Here is a 21,361-nt window from a genome sequence, read left to right on the forward strand (position 1 = left end):
TATGTACTTCTTAATTGCAGTGATAAAAATAAAAGAAGAACAAAAACAGTAAAAAAAACATTGGAGCCCAAGTGGAACCAAACATTTATTTATTCTCCAGTTCATCGGAGAGAATTTCGAGAGCGAATGTTGGAAATTACTCTTTGGGACCAAGCTCGTGTTCGTGAGGAAGAAAGTGAATTTTTAGGAGAGGTAGTCAATGCTATTTATTGTTTACAAGGAATAAATATTTAATGTTATCTCCATAGGCACAAAGGTACAGTAAATTCTACAATGAACAATACTGCATCACATTGCATTATCCCTTATTGCTGGTAGCCATCTTTTTTATATAGCTTGTAACTATTTTTTGAAGCTGTTCAGTTTCCATTAACTTAAGTAAATATACAAATATCACATAGTACATGTTTTATAAAACAGTTATAGCACAAATGATGTGTTTTATTTGAACGGTTCTTATTTTATTATCTTTTTTTTTTAGATTCTTATTGAATTAGAGACAGCGTTGCTGGATGATGAGCCTCATTGGTACAAACTTCAGACTCATGATATGTCCTCATTGCCACTTCCCCATCCTTCCCCATATTTGCCACGCCGACAGCTTCATGGGGATAGCCCTACACGAAGGTTGCAAAGTAGGTTATAGAATACTATTTGTGTTTGTTTCAAATAGACTAATTGAAATGCTTTCTTCTGGAGGGAAAATGTATACAATAATAATATAGTATCTCTTCAGTTTTTATAAACTAATTTATATATACTGTGCTTCTCCAAAAAGAAGGCTGGGTCTTATTTCTTTTTGACCCCCGAAAAAACAGCTAGGCCTTTTTTTGGAGGGTTCTAATTATTGACTCATCTCGTGGCGGTGGCACCGACAGCCCTGCCCAGCAGGAGCCCGCTGCTGGCCCACTTCTTCTGCTTGTCGGAAGGCATCTGCAGCCAATAAAAGAGCTCTGGATCGATCTGGAGCTCTGCTATCGGCTGCAGATAACAGATGCCAGCAGACATCTGAAGGCGAAACGGAGGCCAGACCGATGTGTGGAAGTGGCAGCAAGCGGCCGCAGGAGAAGGCGAGGCAGATGTCGGGGTGTGCGAGGCCTGGTAAGTAGGGCAACTCCACCCCCCCATCCCCATCCTAGCTTATTTTTTACCTGTGTGCCTCTCCCCACCCCCTGCACCCCAGGGTGTGTGGGGTCTTAATTAGGGCTAATTTTGTAGGTGGCGCTTAATTTGATCACATGCGCTCAAAAATGTGATAGGGCTTCTTTTCAAGGTGGGTCATCCTTTTGGAGAAACACGGTATTGTCCGCATGTTTGAAAATCAGGAAAAGGTAATGTGGAGAATTCATTGTATATTGAGAAATGTATTTGTTTTCTCTAGTTCCTTTTTGTAATTTTGTAATTGCTATTGTGACTTCCTGCTGGCTTCCCTGTTGACTTTGCTTGTCAGAAATTGGCAGTGAAAGTTACAAATGGTGATCACATGACATTGTGACTACCACCACTTTGAGAATGGCCATAAGTCTCCTTGTTCAACATCATCATCCCTTCAAATAGTCGCTGAACAAATGATTGTTAACTAAGGTACCTGTATTGGAAAAATTAATATTTATAATAAAAAATTATTTGGAGGATTCAGTCATAAATTTTGAAGAAAAAAATCCAAATTTTAATGCATTGATTTAAAAGAAATATTTTAAAAATGATTTTAAAATGATTTTAAAAAATATCTGTAAAATCCATGAATCTAAATCTTATATAAATTTAAACTTCTTTTACTTTATGCTTCCCTTCGCTTCACAAATATATCTAATGTGTCTTCCTTGAAATCGTTAAACTTCATAAACATTCTTCAGAGCTACATGTCAACATGTGGATAAAAATATGATTATAAATATAACATGTTATGCAGTAGATTTAGAATCCTTTGAGCATCATACCAAGATCGGTTGGATTCCTTGACATTTCCTCCTGGACAGAAAAAAAAAATATTAAAAAGTTTTTGCCCCTCTGTTTTATATGCAAGTCTTACCACCCATAGTCACAGTGGAATTAGGCGGTTTATACATCTAATACACAAATCTAAACTTGGTACATTATGAATTATGAAATGCAGTTCATATAGGTGAGCAATTCAGTATGTGAAGAATGGAATATGAGCCCTGTTCTCTAAATCAGACTGTCTCAATCTTTTACCCTGGAGGAATCCTTATAGTATTTTAGGCTTCAAGGAACCCCGCATAAAAATTACAAAAAAGATGAAAAGTTCATAATACAAATCACTTCTAACCTACACAATTTACATTTTATAATGTTTACAATAACAGCAAAGCAGTAGGCCTGAGACTGATATGCAACATGTAAAGTTCTCCAACATTTCAAGGACCTAGCAATGTGTGAATCATAATGTTGAAAAAAATGTTTCTCTTTTTGTGTTCAAACATAACCTTCATGCTTCTTTTAATTTTTTGCTTTATTTTGTACAATAAATGGTTTGGGCATGTTAGGCTAATGTGCTTATTTGAATAGATACCTGATCCTGAATCCAAACCACAATTGGGCATTATATGTGTCTTTTATAAAAAAAATAGAACAATAGTTTTAATGAACCCTCTCAAGTCTCATGTAGGTGGCAAAAACAAGAAAAAAAGTAACAATTCAATAAAGAGTCTTTAATGCTAGTTCACGATAAATCTGATTCTTGGAAACATTAATAGGAATTTCCCAGGGCTTTTTTTTTTTTACAGTGAGTTAAGGCAGATTCTCTTTGAAATCCATCAGTTCAGAATTTGGTACCATCACTGCAACTCGTTGGTTGCAATATGCTCTACATGGAGCTGATCTCAAAGTCCATTGGGAAGCTATAGCTGGTAGAAAATGCACTGGTGCAAGCAGTAAGAGACACTTCTTAGTAAGGCCATTTGTCACCATTAGCTGCACTCTTTTCCAGTTGGCTTCCAGCTGTAATTAAAGGTGCTGGTCATTACCTATAAAGCAGTTAATGGCAGAGAACCTGTTTATCTGAAGGACTGTCCATCTCCCCTTGCTTCTGGTACATTCTGGCAGAGTGGGCGCACTCCAGATCCCTTCCATTAAACATTGCCATTTTACAGGACTGGAGAAGCATGCCTTTTCTGCTGTGGCACCAGCACTTATTTCTGGAACATAATTCCCCTGGATATCAGATTTTCCCAATCCAGCCAGCTATAGTGATACCACTAACTTTTCACAGACATTATTCATAATGCTGAACATGTCTGTACTAATGTGAGAAAAAGAGGAAGTTATTTTGCAATAGGGAGACATGATACACCGGAGAGAAATGCAAGTGTAAAGTTAACAGTAGGGAAATCCTGATAATTAAGTAGGAAACTATGGGAGAAATTAAGGTTATTGAGTCAATCACCAGTTAAGTAATTATGTTGATATTCTATCTTGTGTTTGGCTAGCAAATAGAACTAATAGAATGAAGTTCTCTGTGTTCGAAAATAGCTAAAGCACCCTGATGGTTTTTAGGATCAACAGATCGTTATGGAGTAAGTGCCATTGGACATAAATACTATACACACACAAACACACACACACACACGAATGTATACAAATACATATGTATGCATGTATATGTATATATATATATGTATATATATACATTATTAAGAAGACACACACACACACACACACACACACACACACACACATATATGTAGGTCTTTGGTTATTCAGGTCTTCTCCCACGTAAAATTGGAAGTGTCTTGGCTTGAAGTGTCTTGCCAAGACACTTCCAATTTTACGTGGGAGAAGACCCGAATAACCAAAGACCTACATACAAACACCCGCGAAAACCTGAGAAAACATATATATATATGTATATATATATATAACAGTTAGAGCTTGCTAGGTGTCAGAAAGGAAAAAAGCCCAGAACCAGAAAAATCTTGGTTTACATAGGAAGAACCTGGCTAAAGAGAAATACATATGTGTACATACACACACACACACACACACACACACACACACACACACACACACACATGATTGCTCTAAAAAGTTCTAAAAAACTAATAATTCATGTCTGCTCTGTCAAATAAAAATAGCGGTTGCACTTAATTATACACAACTTTTCAAATTAAGTACATTTCTGTTACATGTCAAAACCTCATATATTTTTTTCTGATATCACTTCATTTTAAAATTTTCCAGATAAAGGCTCATATTCATATAATCCAGGTAATTTTAAAGCATGCCATTTATCGCTTGTGGTTTTTTTCTAATGCTATTGATGTGCTTCTGCTATTAGTTGTGGTACCAGTTCAGTTGCTTATTTGTTCTTTGGATTCTTATTCTGTTTTTAAAAATTAGACTTTATCCTTGCATTATTTCTAATTGTTCTTGCTAGTGTTATAAACAGTTTGCTAAAAAAATATAACTGCTTCCTAACTATTCATTCAATGTGTTTCAATATAAAGTTAATATAATATTAATATTAATATCTTGATAGTACTTTATGACAATTTGTGTTAAATTTAAAAATTATACTAATATACTAACTTCTTACTTACAATTCCTTACTGATATGACACTATACAGGAGTATTATGGATTGATAGTTTCCTTTATTGATAGTAGTATTAATCATAAAATATATGTGTACATTTGTAAATAATTCTCTTCCAGCTATGTTTTTTTAAACCCAGTAAATAACCAATCTTATTTGTAATAATCATAGCTCTATATTAACTTTTTTTTCTTGATAACTGTTGCAAGGCCATTTGTTTTGAATCAGAAATTTGATTAGAAATGGATTTACTTGAACTTCTGAGATATATTGTATTTAAGTGAAATCAGCAGAACAAATTAAATCATAGAATTGGATATGATTTCTTAAATCAATTCAGCAAATAAATACATCCAATTTTCTGTTTTACATTAAAGCCTCAAATTAAATCAACCTTCCTTTAAGACCCTAAATGGCTTTGGACCTGGTTTTCTGAAGGACCACCTCTTCTTTCAACTCCTTGGTCATCCAGATTAAATTTCATGTGCTTGCTTCAGCAGAAAGGCAAACATTCATGCAAGCATGGTGTGCAAGATTGTGTATGAAGCTTGAGAAGGTACTAGGGCAGGGGTATCAAACTTAAGGCCCGGGGGCCGGATTTGGCCTACGGGGGGCTTAGATCTGGCCTACGGGGCTGCCCTGGAAACAGCAAAGGACTGTCATGTGGTGCCTCTGCCAGTGAAAATGGAGCTCGGAAGCTGCTTGTGACAAGCTAGAGACTTGATCAGGAACCTGCTGAGGTTGCGAGTAGAAGTCAGAAACAAGAAAGCACAAAATATGGGATCAGGAAGGCAAATGCTGAAGTTGCTTCCAGCAATGAAAGACAGCCACAGTTTAAATCCTCACCCATTGAGCATACGCTGTTGAAGCTTTTCATGCTCAGTATTGGCAATGATAAGATGCTTTTTTCTACTTATTAATTTGTATTAATAAAGGTTACCATTGAGAAAGAGAAGTTCTTTCTCTTTTGATTTTTTAGTGTGTTGTTTCACAACCCAAAGAATCAGCACATAATTCTGAGAAAGTACTGAGGATAATTTGAAGAATCAAATATTGCCTTTTCTGTAATTTCTGTTGCTCATATATAAAGATCCCCACTCTTTCATAACAGAAAATAGAGTTGGAAAGGACTTTGGAGATCTTCTAGTCCAATTCCCCCCTCTCCCGTTCATGAAGAAACCCATTAACCATTCCAGACAAAGGGCTGTCCAATCTCTTCTTAAAAATCTTGCCAAGAAGTTTGTAGGGACTTGTTCAAGGAAGGACAAAAAACTTCAAATGCTAAATTAAGAGGAAATACAATTAGAGTTAACCATAATTGTCAAAGGAAAAACCAATAGACTGTGATAAAAGATAGCAAAGAAAATTTGCATCGTAGATAAAAGGAAGAAAATAAATATATTTGGGTTATTCCTATTTCCTCAATTATGATTGAGCATATATGATCAATCAAAAACATATTTATAAAATATGTTTAGTCATTAACTATATATTTTTTTAAAGTGTGTTCATATCATTTTTGCAATCCCAATGAGGATTATGTTTTCTGCTTCTGAGCAGTAAAGCTCTCTTACTGTTGATAAGTCAATTATATTTGGTTCGTTGCAAATATTAGGACATCTCTTTTGTACAAGCAGATTAAATGGTAAAACAGAACCTAATATATTTTTTTCTTATGGATCTGGCTTTTTAGGTGTAGCAATTGACTTAGAAGATGTTTTTATTAACTTATTTCAATACATGTTGTGCTAACCAAATTAAAACTTGAAATAGTATTTTTCTCTGTCTACTCACAAAATGAATGTATGCAAAATTAACTATCTCTACTAATATTACTAGTAAAGTTTAATAAACATGTCACTTCTTTACTGCAATAGCTGTTATCAAGCTTTAATTATTTGTTTCTTTTTGCAGGATCCAAAAGAATAAGTGATAGTGAAATCTCGGATTATGATTGTGATGATGGAATAGGAGTAGTGTCAGGTAAAAACATTTATCAACATATTTTTAAGATTCTGAAATATTATTTTTCATGATGAATTCAACAGCTCTTTCTTCCACAGTTGTGTCTGAATGAAAAATTGCCAAGCTTGTTTCTGCATTGTTTTAACATAATTTGGTTGCTAATGAAAGATTTCATATTGGTTATTTTATTTATCTGGAAGGAACAACTACATTAGAAAGTAATTCGGCCTGTGGTGTGAATTTCCCTATCTTTAGAAGGGATAGGTGGGCAAGGAGTGGGGCCAGAGTTAAACTCCCTCTTTAGGTCACTGAGTGTTTAGGCAGGTATAGTTGATAGGGGAATTGAATCCCCTAGACATTGGGATAGGTTCTTAGGACTTTTGGGGTATGGGGATATGAATCAGTGCAAGTTTGATATGTATAACCTGACCTTGGAGATGGGAATAATGGATGGGAGTGGAATGGGTGAAGAGTTGAGAGGAAAGGCAGGAACATACCTGCAACCATAGGCAGAGGAAGGCTGGCAGGTATTGGGGCATGGTTGCATTTAGGGACATTTTGTCCACTGCTTGAAAACAATCCCATTGTTTAGCCATCAACCTCCACCATTAATTCTTGGTTATGAGCCTTAGTGGCCTTGGTTTCTGGCTGCTATGACTGCTAATTAATACTTCCATATTTCCATACTCCCTTTCTTACTCATTTTTATAAGTACAGCTAGCTGCTAGATAAGTATTATTATAATAGTGACAAATGGCTGTCCTATTTTTCTTATTTGTAACATATGTTACATTGATTTCCAAATATGGCAGAAATACATTCAGAGATCTTTAATTAAAATACTTAAAAATCGTTTAGGATAAGGAGTTTTCTCAATATTAATTGGTAGATATTAATCAGCTATAGGGATAGCTATAGGGCTGATGTAAGAATACTTGGTTTATTGTGCAAAGAAAGCTGCTTAGATGTACTCAGTTGGATTCCAACTGATTTGGTCCCGTTGAGATGCTAGAGCATGGCCTTGTGGAGTGATCTGGCTTGAGTTTGAGTTTGTAACATCTGATGTCATGGGCAGGGTCCTTCAGACTATGAACGTGACCATTTGTTTATTAGATCCAGTTTCCTCTTGCCTGGGAGGTGACCTGGTATTGCATCCATATGATGGTGTCAGTGTTTTTGACAGAGTGTTTGATCTTTAAAGGAGATAATGGTGTATCCCTTCTTTTAAAAAAAATCAATTGTTGGATTCAATGATTCTGGAATATTTCCTTCCAGGTTCTAATCTTTCCTTTTGGGAGCAGGTAATTGTAAAAGTATTGAGCAATAGCTCCAGAGATCCTGCAGGAAATGGATTATCTGGATTTATTTCAGCCACATTTCAAGCCCGGATACAATACAGAAACAGTTCAATATTCTACCTATCTGGCTACAAAATGGTTTTTGAAGGCCTTGCATTGGTAGCCCATAAACAAAAGCCTTGTAAACAAATCCAAAGACCCAATAGCCCAAAAGACAAAAAACAAACGGAATAATTCAGCATAGTGTGAAAAGACAGCTGATAGCACTGATCACTCACCCTCCAAACTAATTTGTTAAATTCTTCTGAAATCTGTCAGGGCAAGCAATTAAGTAATGTATTTCACTTTGCCAGAGTTGTGGAGAGCTTGATCGTATCAAATAGATATGCAAGGCAGTCAATGAGAATATTACAGTGAATGACAGAATGCAGTAGCACTCAATCATTTGATATTGGATATAATCCATAATTATAAAACAAAACACAAAAGGCACATTTTTATGCCAGAAATTTTATATTTATTTAAATTTCAGAAAATGCAGGTTTGAGTGAGATCAAAAATCATTACTTGCCTTTTCCACTGAAACACTTTAAAGTTTTATTTATTTATTTATTTATTTATTTATTTATTTAGTCAAGTACATATTAGATAATATATATAAGTATAAGCATGAATTGAATACCTAAAATGAGTACAATTAAAGGGAATATTAGGACAGGGATGGTAGGCATGCTGGTGCTCTTATGCACACCCCTTACAGACCTCTTAGGAATGGGGTGAGGTCAACAGTAGAAGGTTTTAGGTTAAAGTTTTGGGGGTTTTGGGATGAGACCACAGAGTCTGGTAGTGCATTCCAGGCATTAACAACTCTGTTACTGAAGTCATATTTTCTGCAATCGAGTTTGGAGTGGTTCACTTTAAGTTTGTATCTATTGTGTGCTCTTGTATTGTTGTGGTTGAAGCTGAAGTAGTCATTGACAGGTAGATAGAAAAAATATTAAAACCCTGTAGACAATAGTACATGTAGTAGTACAATATATTGAAATCTTTTATATACATATATACTAATTTTATAATGCTGAACATGAGCTTGTATTATTTTATTTCATAAAAATCCTGGTTAAGGAGGATAGCATGAAATTTGGGAAACACAATTGAAATGGCAGTTGATTATTTTCTTTCTATCTTGCTGTCACTTGTTGTTTTTTGTTTCTTATTTGTTTAGCATTCATGTTTTCAGTTAAGAACCCTGAACTCAAGCTATGTTCATCCTGTTCTTATATTCTTAATGGATATATTCACTTGATTACATATACTACCTCCTTTCTATTTTTTATTATTTATGACAGATTCTTTTAATTTTATGTTTTCAACTTTTGTTAATCAGACAATTTATTTAAAAACTGTTTTTGCTGCTCCCCTCCTCCCACAGATGTAAATAAGTCATTGCCTCAAAATAAAAAATGTACAATTTTATATTTTAGTAAAACTGCCCTAGCAATAACTAGAGCTATGGACTGATTAACACTCAGGGGCTGTACTTGCTGCTTTTGCCAAAGATGTAGCACCTCTTTGGTATTAATGCTGGCAATAACATGTATGGTCCTTACTCTATCTTCAGGTGAAACACAGTGATAAGGACTTGATAGTTGCTTTCCTTAATGGCAACTGCAGCTTAAATGGTTGGGCAAGACAATGCCTATTTTATTGTTTGTATTTACATAATCATGGTTATACAGTCTTACTAAAACTTCCGAGAAGCAAATGTAATAAACGTTATGAATAAACATTATTCATAAGAATAATGATTTCTTTATAAGGATCAGGCAATTCAAGAATTCACTATTATAGTATTTCTGACAAGTCAGCCACCCAGTCTGTTTAAACACTTCATTGCTGCAAGAGCAATTCGCTTCTTACTAATGTTTCCCTACTACCTATCTTATGAGTACTTGTGAGTACAGTCAGCTGTTGGATAAGTAGCATTATCGTAGTGGCAAACGGCTGTCTTATTTTTTTTCTCTTATTTTAATTTGCATTTTCAAAAGTAAAAAATGGGAGGAACTGCATATGTACTTTAAAACAAATTTTAAATACATTTATTTCTAAATATGGGAGATTAGAGAGGAAGGCACTTATAGCTTTTCTTTAATTAAAATATTTAAAAACCATTGAGGATCAAGAGTTTTCTCAGTATTAATTGGTAGGTATTAACTTTGTAATTTATTTGCTGTATATAACCACCTAATTTGTGTTCTATTTTTATGTGAAACTATCTCATTACGTTTTCAAGAACATTGCCAGGCTACTATTATTTCTTAGTGAGAAAAATATATATTCCACATGTTAAATATTTTCTGGTGGAAACTACATTTACTCCCATAAATCTTGGACAGGACAGCACTATAATGATTAGTGTTTTTAAGCAAAACAATTATCTTCCCAATGCTAAAATAGACCTTTCTTTTCGTAAATGAAATTTCCACTTATAGAATTCCTGCCTCATGGGCAAATTATTGAAAACAATGATACAATGAACTGTACAATATTAGGTACAATGTACCTAGCAATGTAACCCAACAAGTGTACAATGTTAGGTACAACTATACCAAAGTTCTGCTTTAGGCATAAAACTAGCCCAGTTAGGAGGGCTAGTCATTCTCATCTCAGCTCACAGAGTTGTTATGGGGAGAATAAAAGCAGGAAGCAGTATTAAGAATGTTCGCTGCCTTGAGTTATTTATAAAACAATAAAGTCAGGATAAAAATAAAATAAATAAACTGCATGCTTTGTGATCTGCTTAAAATTCCTAGTACTGAAAGGTACTTCCAAGCTACAGTAATTAAATATTTTTCCACATCAACAGCCTTAAGATGTTTCTGCTTCATGTTGTTTGGGGAATTCTGGGGGGTGAAGTCTACACATCTTAAAATTGCTGAGGTTGAGAAACACTAATTTAGGCACACACGATATCTGCAGTTTCTCTTTAGGTTACAAATGACGTAGCACTTCTGGTTCCTAAGCTCAAGAATCCATGTCCCATTCTGTAGATCAAATAGTTCTTCTTTGCTTAATACCATATGGTGACAATGCATGTTTTTCATGGAGACTGCATGGTTATAATATCTTAATTATTTCTTCCTCTTGCTGCAGTTTGAATTTTGAATGACTGAAATTTAAGGGGAAAAAAAGAAATAGAATCAGATATAATAGCAGTGGTATTAGGGTGAGACATTTTAAAAGTAATAAAATCTGCATACATTCATTTATGCATTTTATTTGTAATTGAATCTTCAAACAGATGTCATTAACCTGCACCATAACAAGCTATGACAAATTATTTTTCCTTTACCTATACACTTTTAAAAATATTGTAATCAATTATTTCTCATTCAGGAATTATTTTGCAATGCAAATTATATTTCTTTTAGCTGTAAGACTGTACACCAAATGCAAATACAGTCCTCCTTCGGTTTCATTTCCTTCTCCCTCCATGCCTCATTTTTTCAAGATTAAATGCTAAATTCCAAAATTTCCCTCAAAATTGATTTTCCAGGTTTGAATCTCATGGCAGGAAAAGAGACTTTGGAGAAGCAACAAGGATCAGAGGAGAGTGTCTTTTGCCATTTTTCTGTTGCAAGTTACCAATAGCTGCAACATCTGTCACCCCACTGATTGTCAGGGTTGATTTGGCTGATTTGGCAAACTTTTAGGCAGGTATCACCTTTTGCCCTTGCTACTTCATATTCGTCCCTCTCGAAGCTGTTCCTATCTGGCAATGGTATAGCTCAAAGTCCAAGAATCTGGGCCATCTTCTACATATAGTATAGTATATAGTATATGTATATACTACATATAGTATATGTTGTTACTACCCTGCAAATAATCGTGGTGATTCTTTTGTTTTAGATTTATTAAGTTACATTTTTCCAGTTTCAGCTTCTTTTATACGTTGTGTCATGATTTTTGATGTCCTCCCTTGTGTTTTTGTAATCTTGCTTGTAATAAAATCAGCAGTTTATATAGGCTCGTTGACAAACTCCCCCAGCTTCCAGGTTTTTAATTAAGATACGGTAGGCTCCATTAAAGGACTTCCCCTGGGAAGCAATGAAAAGGCATAATGAACACATTATATATAAGTAGCTTGTTCTGAATTAGCATTTTCTAGATGAGGGACAGCTTTATTTAAAATATTCCATTTTATATACCATTCATTTTATTAATCTTTATGTTTTTAACTTGCTCAATAAAGATTTTCTCCCTCATGTAATTGAAGAATTTTTGTTTAATTTTGTTGCTTACAACTGTGTACCTATGGAGAAATTATATCAGTAAGAATAAGTAGGGCATTATCTTTTTTTGACACATCCCCAAGGAAGGCTTATACCAGCAGTTAGCCTTTTCTCCCCCACCAAGCTATATCATCTTTAGAAATTACAGTGAAAGTTCTGTGATGGCAGGAAATATTCTGTGACATTACATCAGGTAAACTAAGGAAATCAGTTTTTATGAAAGAGATTAAAGTTATTTGGGACCAAGACTACACAAAAATACGTGCTGTAGGATCTATGAATAAGTGTGTCAACTTCGAACTGAACCTGGCAGCATCCATCTTTCTGTTCCTTAGTTGCAACACAGAGGGGGAAGGGGGAAAGGAGGTTGGAATGCATTACTAGACACAACAAAAGCTTTCTCATGAGAACCAAGGTCATCTCTACTGGCAACCAATAAGGTTGGGGAAAGAGTGCCTGAAGAGTCCGCCAATTAACTCAATTGGCCAATGTGACCTGTGACACTTGGGGATGGGGTTATTTCCTATTTTAATTATACTGTAATCACGGGAAAAATTTAGATTTGGTTTTCCTTTGAAGCTGTGCCGATATGATGTATTTATTAAAGAAGACCTTTGAGAAGGAGCCAAGTCTCAGAGTTCTGATTTGGTTGGGTTCATTAGTCGGAGCCTCGACTCTTAGTAAGAAGAGGGCCCAAGCAAAAGAATATCTGAAAAATAAATAGATATGATTCAGATTTCAGAAAACCTCAAAAAGTTTGTTCCCCACAAAAAGAATAAGAAATAAAAGTATGCATTCCATTTGGTGTTAATAAATATTACAACATTCCTTTTGGGGTAAAAATAATTTTGCATGCACAGCTGTCTGTGATGTCACCAAGCATTAGATACTGTATTGTGTGTGCCTCTGCTTTCTATACCTATTTGGGAAAGAAATAAAACAGTAACAGAGACCTATTTCAGTTTTGGGGTTTCCAAAATTATTAGCTGACTATTGTTGGAAATGAATGGCTTCATTATATGTTTTTTTTGGGCCCTATTTGACAAAGACTACTTTTGTGAATTTATGTGATTTGATGTGAGCAATTTGAAAAAAATTCTACTGTCTATGCTACTTTTAAAAAAACTCAGAAAAATAAGTCAGTAAGCCTCTATATTTCTGTCAGCTGTATATTTTTTTTGTAGATTACAGACATAATGGAAGAGATCTTCAAAGTTCAACATTATCAGTGCCAGAACAAGTGATGTCATCCAATCATTGCTCTCGATCAGGCTCTCCTCACCGTAGTGACAGTATAGGAAGAACTAGATCATGGTCTCCCAGTGTTCCTCCATTACAAAGGTAAATTGTAGTTGAAACTTGTAGGGGAAGGCTGGGGTTCAATATAAAATACACCGTGATAAAACATGACTTTATTAAAAAAAAAATGAAAGAGGAAAAATCTTAAAATTAATTGTTTAGTTAAAAAAAAATACTTCGTTTATAATTATCTGTTTTATTAACTTATTCATATTTGTCAGAGTTTAGTTTAGTTTATTTAGTCATTTATTCAATTTCTATAGTCACCCAGTTCAGCCAAGTGACTCTGAGCCACTTATAATTCTAAAACTATAAAACAACTGTAAAATGATAAGGCAAAAAACAGTAAAACAGTAAAAGTGTCCACAAAATAAATGATGTATAATAGTAATATATAGCATTAGGGGGTGACATGATAGCAGTGTTCTGATATCTCAAGAGTTGCCACAAAAAAGAGGGAGTCAAACTATTCTCCAAAGCACCTGAGGGTAGAACAAGAAGCAACAGGTGGAAACTAATCAAGGAGAGAAGCAATTTAGAACTAAGGAGAAATTTCCTGACAGTTAGAACAATTAATCAGTGAAACAAGTTGCCTCCAGAAGTTGTAAATGGTCCAACACTGGAAGTTTTTAAGAAGAGATTAGATAACCATTTGTCTGAAGTGGTGTAGGGTTTCCTGCCTAAGCAGGGGGTTGGACTAGAAGACCTCTAAGGTCCCTTCCAACTCTGTTTATTCTATTCTATTCTATTCTATTCTATTCTATTCTATTCTATTCTATTCTATTCTATTCTATTCTATTCTTTATTCATTGATGAATTTATATAATATAAAGAAATTAGATAATGAATATTTACATACACAAAGATCATGTTATAACATAATGAAATTTATGTCCAGTAGTTGATAAATCTCCCATTTGAGTGTATATTCTGTTTTTTAAAATTCTGTTTAATATGGAAAGCTGTAAGTATGCAAGAAAATTTTCTGCACACAGACAAGAAACATTGAGGTGAGAAAAGTATACAATGGTCTTGTTAGAACTGTGGTACTGATAGTAATTACCATTATTTTAAATAATCATTTTTTCTTCTGCTTATCATTTTTTATTGGGAGATTTTAAAACAGTCATTTATTTTTAATATGAGAATTTCATGCTGAAATATCTGTGATTTCATTCTCCAGTGGCAGTTTCTCCATAGTACTTTTGTTCTGAGATATATTCTGCCTGTTTAAAATTGCAGATATTAATTATAATAAAAGATTTCCAGTAAATAAATACGGAAGCCAGAAAATATTTTTTATTGAGGTCCTCACATATTTTGATCTATATATTATAGATAATCTTTTTCTTTTGATAACAAAACAATGAGACTCAGATAGAATAGAAATAGAAATAGAAATAGAAATAGGAATAGAATAGAATAGAATAGAATAGAATAGAATAGAATAGAATAGAATAGAATTCTTTATTGGCCAAGTGTGATTGGAAACACAAGGAATTTGTCTTGGTGCATACACTCTCAGTGTACATAAAAGATTGTACATAAAAAGTACAAAAAAGATTAATAATTAGTGGTGTGGTAATATTTTAATGACACTTGTTAAATTTATACACGTCAATGCACAACAGGAAATGTATAAGATTTAGTAAGTGGATACAACAGCCATGTTAACATCTGAAAATATTATCTCAAGAAAATGATTAGACTAGTTATTCATGTACTATTTCTATTCATTATTTTATTCAAGGTTGATCAATAACAGCTTAAGGTTAAAATCCACACAAAAGTGCTATCTAATTGGAAATTTGTGTCATGAGAGAGGAAGTCCTGACTCTTTCAGTTTTTGGCAGGTAGATGAAAGCCCAAAAATTGATTATTTTCATATCTTCCAAACAACAGTAGGCCGGCTCTTCTAACTATATGGTGTGTGGAATTAATTTACAAAAAATATTCAGTGAAGCCATTATAGATATCCGTTCTGATGTAATTTTTTTCAACATAGTTTTGCCCTGGATACTATATGGAACAAAGCAAGAAATATCAAACTACTGAAGAAAACAAGTGCATGGGGATAGGAAGTCTTGTCTAGCCCCTAACTGGGAATAATAATAGCAAACATTAGTCAGCCTTACACATTAGGAATTGCCCAAGAAGACATGATGATGCAGCCATCTTGCTGAGGTTCAGTTGGTGTAAGACTAGTTAGAAGTTGTTTATATGTTTGTAAAGAGGAAATGCAGGGTGTGAGTGTGAGTGTGTGTATGTGTGTGTGTTGTCAGAGACACCACTCTGTTCAAAAAGATCTGGCCAAGGCTGTTTGACATCCCTGAAATTGAATAATTTTATTAAAGGTCCTATAACATTTGTTCCTCTATCCTAATGTTTAGTTACAGAGTATTTATCTTTCCTCCAATGGCCCATTAAGGGACAATTAACACATATTTTAAGTTTCCATTACCACAGCCATAAAATTACAAATATTTTCTTTAGACTTCTTCCCTATCCTTCTGGTAACAAAACGCAGTGTGAAATCGAAAAGTTGTGAATGATTGTAACTGGCCCACATTGTTTGTTTGATCTCTCTCTCCCATCTTCCAAGAATGTGTATATTCAAGAAAATATAGTAACAAAGATAAGCATCCCTGGAAAAACAGGAATTTAGTAGCAATATTTTCAACTGATAAAAATTTAACATTTAAGTTTTTTTTCCAATTGACAAAAAAATTAAATATATAAATTGTACTAGTCAGAAAAGGTCCTACTATTCTCTTGATTTTTTTACTACCATAAAGTTAATATAGGCCTCCTATAACATATGTGAAAAAATATCCCTGCCTATAGTGTGTGGAAGTTTCAATTGTTTATGAAAATTATGTACTTCTTTTAAAAGTTTAAAAGTTCCTTTTAAATATCAGTTGCCAAATTTTCTAAAGGAGTGTTCATCATGCCAAGAGTTAAACATTGTTTTAAAAAAAACATGGAGGAAAATACTTAAATGATATTTTATAATATTCAATATATCAGGATAGAAAGCTGCTGTGGCGCTGTGGTTAGAGTGCAGTACTGCAGGCTATTTCTGCTGACTGCTGGCTGCCTGCAATTTGGCAGTTCAAACCTCGCCAGGCCCAAGGTTGACTCAGCCTTCCATCCTTCTGAGGTCAGTAAAATGAGGACCTAGATTGTTGGGGGCAATATGCTGATTCCATAAACCGCTTAGAGAGGGCTGTATAAAGCACTCTTAAGCGGTATATAAGTCTAAGTACTATTGCTATATACAGTAAATGGTGGTGCATTTGTGCTTCTTGTACCTTCATTAATTAGAAAATTAATGCACATTTCCTTTTACGCTTCTCTGGTTATAGAGTGAATTCTCCTTTCTGCCTTAACTAGAGTTAAGAACTATATTAGAACTAATGTGAATTACCAATAAAGTTCATCAAGATACTTATTTACTTTAATTTGAATTTGTTTCAATAAGTACTGGTTATTTTGCATGAATAATTTTAAATTACATGCTTACTCTGTAGTGGGTAGATTGTTTGGAATTTCATTTTATTTCCAAATAAGATTGGTCAGTTATTGGGCAATAGAATTGTATATAGCGGCACAATAATTTTAGGCTATGGCAAAAGCAAATCTAAATATTCAGGAAACAACTTTCCCACCTATTGGAGGCATTAGAATGTGGCTTAATTTTTTCAAATTTCTCTCATCAATTAAGAGGCTACGGACTTTCCGTTTTACAATTATCTGATTGTAAAGATTTATAGGACTGCATCAGATGCCAGAATTTAAATAACCAGCATATATATTAATGACCAGAAAAAAATGTTAGGGAGAAGAACGTGACCGTCTGCATTTGATTACTAAAGATCATTTTAGAGATTAGCAAAGGGATTTGCTCATTTCCCCCACTATAACATTAATGGTTTTGTTTCTTCAAGGAATGTGGAACATGGGTCTCGCGGGACCCGATCTACTCCTGCACATTACAATACCATGAATCGAATGGATAGACATCGAATAATGGATGACCACAACTGTCCAGACAGAGAGAGGTAGATATTCTGAAGTAACAGAGTAAACAATGGAACTGAGTCTACAGACAGAGCCATTTCAGCTTTCTGGTTTACAAAATTAGGGTAGAAAAAAATTGATCTGTTCCTGTTTTTGAAATTATTATTTTGTTACAGGCATTGTGTTATATATTATGTATTCATACTGTGCATTTTCCTGTCAGAAAACTAGAAGGCAGCAAGTATCTTTTAACTTAAAGAAGTTAGGGTTTTATTCTATGAGGCTTTTATTTTATTTTGACTATTAATTTGATTTTGAATAATAATTCATTTACGGTAAATAATAATTAGTATGTTAAGGCGTCTAGAAATAGGAATATATAATAATTTACCAATATAATAATTTAATATTTATATATCAAATAATTGGAAAGCTTCCTGGTACGTTCTATACTTGATTTAGCATCAATTGCCTATGCATAAATAGATTTTAAACAATATATACTTATCTTGTAGGGAGCATTTATCTCTGGACAGAAAACACATATAGTACAGCTGTTGATCTCTGAAATACTGTATATTCATCTCATAGATTGGACTTAGTGCAAAAGGGTCTTTTGAAGATCTCTGTTAAATATAATATTTCTTCTCTTATAAATACATATAAATGTATTTATTTTAATTATTTTTCCATGGTTTGATCTGTATATTTGAATTAGAGATGGGACCAGAATCAATCTTGCTAATTTTTCCTTCCATGCGTATGGCAAAATGTGCATTTCTTACAGCTGAAAAGCTGTTGCTTTTGTGGCTTGGATGGGGGAAGGGAGGAAATCAGATCCCCTTAATCAGGATCAGGTGGATTTCCTGTTTGTGTTCCCTCATACATATATTCACACTACTAGTCCAGGATTCTTCAGATATCAATGCTCTGCCAGTACCTCAGCCAAGTTCTGTGTTCTTAAGTAAGGCACAGTATCTAGAATATTGATTTAAGATCTACTACTGCTTCTTTTGTGCATGACTTGCCCACTCACTGGATAAATTGATCCAGTTCTTTCAATTAACATGTTAAGGTGCCAGTAGATTCCAACATTTTAGTAAGGCATGAAAACATCTTTCTAGGCCTTTCTAGGATGCTAATGATTTTTTTGCTTTTATTTTCATGCTGGTAATCAAGAGTGTGTTATGTAATGGATAAAAAAAAAGAATCTGGTTGGATGAAAACAATGTCTTCATGTGTTCTAGTATGCTATTTTATATAGTGGACTACCAGAGGCATTCTGGAAACTCATAACCATAAACAGAAAAGCAATGGCTTCGTTCTACTGTTGGTCAATAGCGTCTTGTATTTAAAGTACAAGATTGTGGATTGTGAAGATAGTAATTGCGTAAGCTAGTAGGCATAGGTAGGTAGCCCAGGCTTTTGTGGATTTGTCTTTCCTTATAAAACTTGAAAAAGATGGCTCTCAGAATGCATGCACGGCAAAAGACAGTGAATTTCATGATTTACAAGTTTTGTGTAAAGTATTTTTTTGTTTGTCAGTCCTGAATGGTTAATTTGGATTAGTTTCCATGCATGAGTATGAGTTCTAACTAGGCACTCACTCTGGTCCATGTTTGGTCCACACCATACATTATTATATATATCTGTTGTCATATCTCTGTTTTCATGCTTTTCCTTATCAAATCTTCAGCTTCACAATATTTTCAGGGGTGGTACTATTTTTCAAGTACAATAGGTATAATAACATTACAGATTTGGGTACTTCATTCTCAGTTCCATTCCTAATGTCATCCAAATGAATTGTCCTAATAATTCCCTTCTAAAAATTGATTTTATCTTTTTGTAGTGTAAACATTGCTGAACATTTTCATTGAACTAGCCACAATAAATCCATGATCCATTATTTAAAATCAGCCATAGCCAGCTCAGATTTGTATATCCCAATGTATATCCCAATTTGTACTTTATTACTTTATTTGTGATTTTAATAGCACTTTGGAGCTATTATTATTTTACTTTCTTGAACGATTGTTAAAATTACTAATTGTCATTAGCAATTATGGGCACTTTGTTGCTTATATCTGATTAGATTGTTATTTAACAAGCAGCACAAATTCCATCTCCAGTTCTGTCCCAGTCTTTCCAGTATAAAAAAATGTCATTTATTCCTTCTCTTAGTTTCCCATTCTTGAACTAAGTGCTAATATCTGAGACCAGGTTCATTCTCTCCAGAAAATAGGTATGATAAGCAATTTTCCCAAGCATGAATTCATAGCTTTTTTTAGCAAGATTTAATAAGATAAACAAGCATTAATACAAAAATTCCAGCAAGTGGACTACATTTCAATTTAAGATCAATGTAACTCATTAGGAGTAGCGATTTTGAGTGTGTTTCTCCCTGTCATATGGTATACTGGAAGGAAGGGAAGCTCTTTTCCCTAAGCTGTGGTGGCGCAGTGGTTAGAATGCAGTTTTGCAGGCTAATTCTGCTGACTGCCAGCAGTTCAATTCTCACCAGGTTGAAGGTTGACTCAGCCTTCCATCCTTCTGAGGTTGGTAAAATGAGGACCCAGATTGTTGGGGGCAATATGCTGACTCTGTAAAACCGCATAGCGAGGGCTGTAAAGCACTGTGAAGTGGCATGTAAATCTAAATGCTATTGTTACTGATATTTAAGTGGAGCTGCCTCCAGTTGTTTGGTGAACTGAATATTTGTCAGTGTGAGAAGCAATTTATATATGGAAACAATTTTAAATAAAAATTATTATTTCATTGGAATATAATTTATTATATCTGGGACTTTGACAGTATTTTAGTGGAATATGATAATACTGTTTAATGATAAATCCCCTTTGTTTTAGGCTATGTTAGAAAACAAGGATTTTTTGAAGTTCAAAAAGGAAAAGATACTTTTCAGAACTGATGTGTGCTATTGTTCTAGAGATTTTTAAAACCTATAGTGCAAAAACTTCAAATACTCTTTTGAAGTCATCACTTTCACATTGGATGCTGTTAAGTAGGAATAACTTTAATTGATAAATTCAAGCTTATACAAGCTTGCTTTCAATTGTTTTTGAAAGAATATACATAATACTGAGTTACAGTCTCTATCTTAGGCAGGTTTTTGATAGAATTCTGTCAAAATTGTGTCAGAATTCTGTTCTATGAAACTGTGCAAACATTGAAATAACTGTTCTTAGTCCAGTAAATTATAATAAGATGTCTATTTGTTGCATGTTATTCTTTGCTATTTTTGCTCCTATATCTGGTCTGTGACAATGAACTCCTTTTAATGCAGTAACTGCTGAATCAACATTGTTGAGCTAAATGACACGTTCCAAGGATTTTTTCCAGTTCCTTTCCATTTGTCCCCACAAATATATACTCTTTTTCTTCTGTTCAATATGACACACGATTAAAAAAAAAATCTGGAATCTTATTGGGGCTAGTTAAAAAAGATAAAAATAAAAATAAAGAATACAAGTACATGTTTTATGAACATAATTATTGTATAATAATTTTATGAATCCTAAAGCACTGAGCAACATTAATCTTTCTTTAAAAAAATTTAAGGTCAAGAGATCCAGAGACAGATCAACAGAGTCCAATTTAGGATCGTAGCTAAAAAAAACAAAAGGCAATGCACCAATAGCACCCACATCTGATAAATAATAATATTTATTTATTTAATATTTAATAATATAATATATGATAAATAAAGAGCCTTGGTAGTACAGTGGTTTAAAGCACCCTGTTATTAACACAGCTGCCTGCAATTACTGCAGGTTCGAATCTTACCAGGCTCAAGGTTGACTCAGCCTTCCATCCTTTCTAAGGTAGGTAAATTGAGGACCCAGTTTGTGGGGGCAATAAGCTGACTTTGTATAAATATACAAAAGTATGAAGGCTATTGCTTAACGCATTGTA

At 33.9% G+C, this 21,361-nt stretch overlaps 1 protein-coding gene across 25 annotated transcripts in view; it reads left to right on the top strand.

The window, feature by feature from the left end:
* RIMS2 (regulating synaptic membrane exocytosis 2) overlaps positions 1–21,361 on the top strand; it is a 272,552-nt gene that overhangs the window by 137,049 nt on the left and 114,142 nt on the right. For 14 of the 25 annotated variants that reach the window (XM_087890826.1, XM_087890829.1, XM_087890830.1 and 11 more), the window contains 5 exons: positions 21–192; positions 482–635; positions 6,469–6,537; positions 13,294–13,450; positions 17,356–17,469. In XM_087890826.1, coding sequence (XP_087746952.1) covers positions 21–192; positions 482–635; positions 6,469–6,537; positions 13,294–13,450; positions 17,356–17,469 — 666 coding nt within the window. Of the gene's footprint in view, positions 1–20; positions 193–481; positions 636–4,200; positions 4,228–6,468; positions 6,538–13,293; positions 13,451–17,355; positions 17,470–21,361 lie in introns of all 25 variants that reach the window. The other 11 variants (XM_087890824.1, XM_087890843.1, XM_034422153.3 and 8 more) reach the window with 2 other exon arrangements.

The sequence above is a fragment of the Pantherophis guttatus genome, chromosome 3 (genome assembly GCF_059756535.1).
Source record: "Pantherophis guttatus breed Tessera chromosome 3, ASM5975653v1, whole genome shotgun sequence".
Classification (NCBI taxonomy): Eukaryota; Metazoa; Chordata; class Lepidosauria; order Squamata; family Colubridae; genus Pantherophis; species Pantherophis guttatus.